Source organism: Cynoglossus semilaevis, chromosome 9 (assembly GCF_000523025.1).
Source record: "Cynoglossus semilaevis isolate Cse_v1.0 chromosome 9, Cse_v1.0, whole genome shotgun sequence".
NCBI lineage: Eukaryota > Metazoa > Chordata > Actinopteri > Pleuronectiformes > Cynoglossidae > Cynoglossus > Cynoglossus semilaevis.
This window is the reverse complement of record NC_024315.1, coordinates 14018177-14020770: the sequence shown is the minus strand read 5'-3', so window position 1 is coordinate 14020770 and position 2594 is coordinate 14018177. Positions and strand designations below refer to the sequence as shown.

Below are 2594 nucleotides of genomic sequence, written 5' to 3'. Positions count from 1 at the left end.
CTGTTATTCATTATCCACACAACTGCATTCCAGGGCTGGGCAGAAGGAGTTATCGCCACCATCACTGAGAGAGAGAGAGGCAAGCACCAGAGAGTGAGAGGGGTTTAAGCAGGTTCTCAAACAAGATGCCCCCACCTGATAACCTCTGTGTGGCTGTTACACCATTCCCACATGTCCTACAGCATTCACTAATATGAGATAGAGAGGGGCAGAGAGGGAGGGAGTGAAAGGTGTGAATGAATGGGAGCAAGGTAAGAGGAGGAGGAGAGAGAGAGAGAGAGAGGAGTAAGGAGGGAGAGAGAAGGGGGAAAACTGTGTGAACATTAACAGTGAATGGAAGTGATGGAGAAAAGATAATGAAGCCACCTCCACCCTCTCCTCGCCCTCGGACCATCTAAATAGTGAGGCTGTGGCAAGTGCAGCTGAGTGGTGATGTGGACTTGTCACTTCACATACTTTGATTGTCACTTTTCATGTTCATATATTCATGCTATTTTGAACACACTGCTCCGTTCTAATACTCTTTTATGTACTTGAACTGCTGATGTGCCTTTTTGCAGCCCACATGAAATGACCCACTTCTATCCATGTACCAATTTGTAGAGGAGTGACAATAGAGTTGGGGTGACTCAGCTGGACTCAGTAGTCCATAAAATCTGGAATTTGATGCTTATTTTAAACGAAGACAACCGATCATCCACCTAGTTAACCTGTCACTAGTTAAATTACAAACAAATCACGTTCAGATGACTAACAGCCTGCAGTGATGATTTTTTTTCCCCTAATTTAAAGCGTTGATTGGTGACTCAGCTGGACTCAGTGATGATTTTTTTCCCCTAATTTAAAGCGTTGATTAAATCATTAACCTCTGTCCCAAAAAGGAAGGATGAAGAGGTGACAGGTCAAGATGGTTGTAAACGAACACATCAAACCGCTGAGAGTGGAACACGTGGTCTGCTCCATGTAAACACCTGCTCAGATGATCTAAAGACAGGAACTCTCACCTTTTTTGAACTCCTCCAACATGGCATCCAACTTGGTGTCGTTGAACACAAAGTGCAGCGGGTGGCTGTAAAACCGAGTGATGGTTTTGAGCGGCGTGCAGTCGTCCGGATCCACAAAGGCCAGGTCCTTCACGAAGAGCAGGTCCACTATGTTAGACCGTTCTCCCTCAAAGACAGGGATGCGCGTGTAGCCGCTCTTCATAATTTCAGACATGGTGTTAAAGTCGAGGGTGGCGTCTCCCGGGATCATGAAGCAATCTCTGAGCGGCGTCATTACGTCCTCCACCGTCTTAGTCCTGAGCTCCAGAGCGCCCTGAATGATGTTCAGCTCCTCTTTCACCAGGTCGTTGTACGGATCCGTAACGCGCAGCATCTCCAGAAGCTTCTCCCGGTTATACACGGTTCCTATCTCCTGTCCCAGCAGGTAGTCCAGCAGCTTACTCACCGGGTAGGACGCAGGGAAGGTGAGCAGCATGAAGAACTTGGTGAGGAGGATGGTGTTGGCACCGACAGCCAGGCCGTGTCTGGAGCAGATGGCCTGGGGTACAATCTCCCCGAAAATGACTATTCCAATAGTGGACATGACCACGGCGATCAAGCCCGAACCCGCGATGTCATCCAGCAGGATGGTGAGCGTGGTGTTCACCAGCACGTTACCGAGCAGGAGCGAACAGAGCAAGTAATTCCCCTGGCTCCGCACCGGCTCAATCTTTTTGGCGTAATTCTTCTCCTTCTCCGTGCCGCAGTTCTGGACTATCTGGAGCTCCATGGGGTCCAGGGCCATGAGCCCCAGGTTTAAGCCACTGAACATGCCCGACAGGCAGAGCAGCATGGAGATGAAGATGACCTGCAGCCAGAAAGGCAGCAGGAACTTTTTCTCCTCCACCACAATCACTTTGGTGTCATCCCCATCGTGGTAGATCCAAGTGTTCTCCGTCCACGGGTCGTGCATCCCGGCCGCGGCCGGTGTGGCAGTGGCGATGCAGAGGTAGTAGGCTTTACTCCTCTCCGTTTTCCGCAGAGGTTTCACCTCGATTTCAACTATTCCTGACGTTTTTCGGTTCAGGATGATGTTGGGTAAAATAATTATATCCGAAGTCCTGATGCCGCAGGGATGCAAGCCAGACGTCTCCTCCTCGCTCTCGTTCTCCCCGGACGAGCTGTCAATGCTGCGGCTCCGCTCGTGTTCCGTGAAGGCGATTTTGGACCAGGTCTCGTTGTTGATGTTCTGTCCGTACACCCTCAGCTTCACCCGAGAGCGCTCACTTACCCGCAGGTAGCCCCTGTCCATGAAGGAAATGTCGTCCGTGTCTTCCAGTCGCAGTCCGATGATGACAGTCTCCTCGGACCCTTCCTTGCCGCTGGTCGGAGCGACGCAGCAGCCAGTGACAGTCAAGAAAATCAACGCCAGAGCTCGGACCCGGTTCAGTGACGCCATTTTTGAAGCAGTGGACGCTGGGGGTAACGGCACTGCCATATTGATAACCAGTGGAGAAGGAGCTCCTGAATGAAGAGAGGAGTTAAAAATCAGAGGCAGTCGGAGTCCGCCTTCATCTCCGCCGGGGGGTTGGCCGCGGCTGCTGCTGCGGG

At 51.3% G+C, this 2594-nt stretch overlaps 1 protein-coding gene across 2 annotated transcripts in view; it reads right to left on the bottom strand.

The window, feature by feature from the left end:
- Nucleotides 1–2594, bottom strand: part of cnnm2b (cyclin and CBS domain divalent metal cation transport mediator 2b) — a 34331-nt gene that overhangs the window by 22316 nt on the left and 9421 nt on the right. For both annotated transcript variants that reach the window (XM_008317355.3, XM_025058538.1), the window contains exon 2: nt 1005–2594. In XM_008317355.3, the coding sequence (XP_008315577.1) occupies nt 1005–2481 (1477 nt within the window). In that variant the 5' untranslated portion in view covers nt 2482–2594. The remainder of the gene's footprint in view (nt 1–1004) is intronic.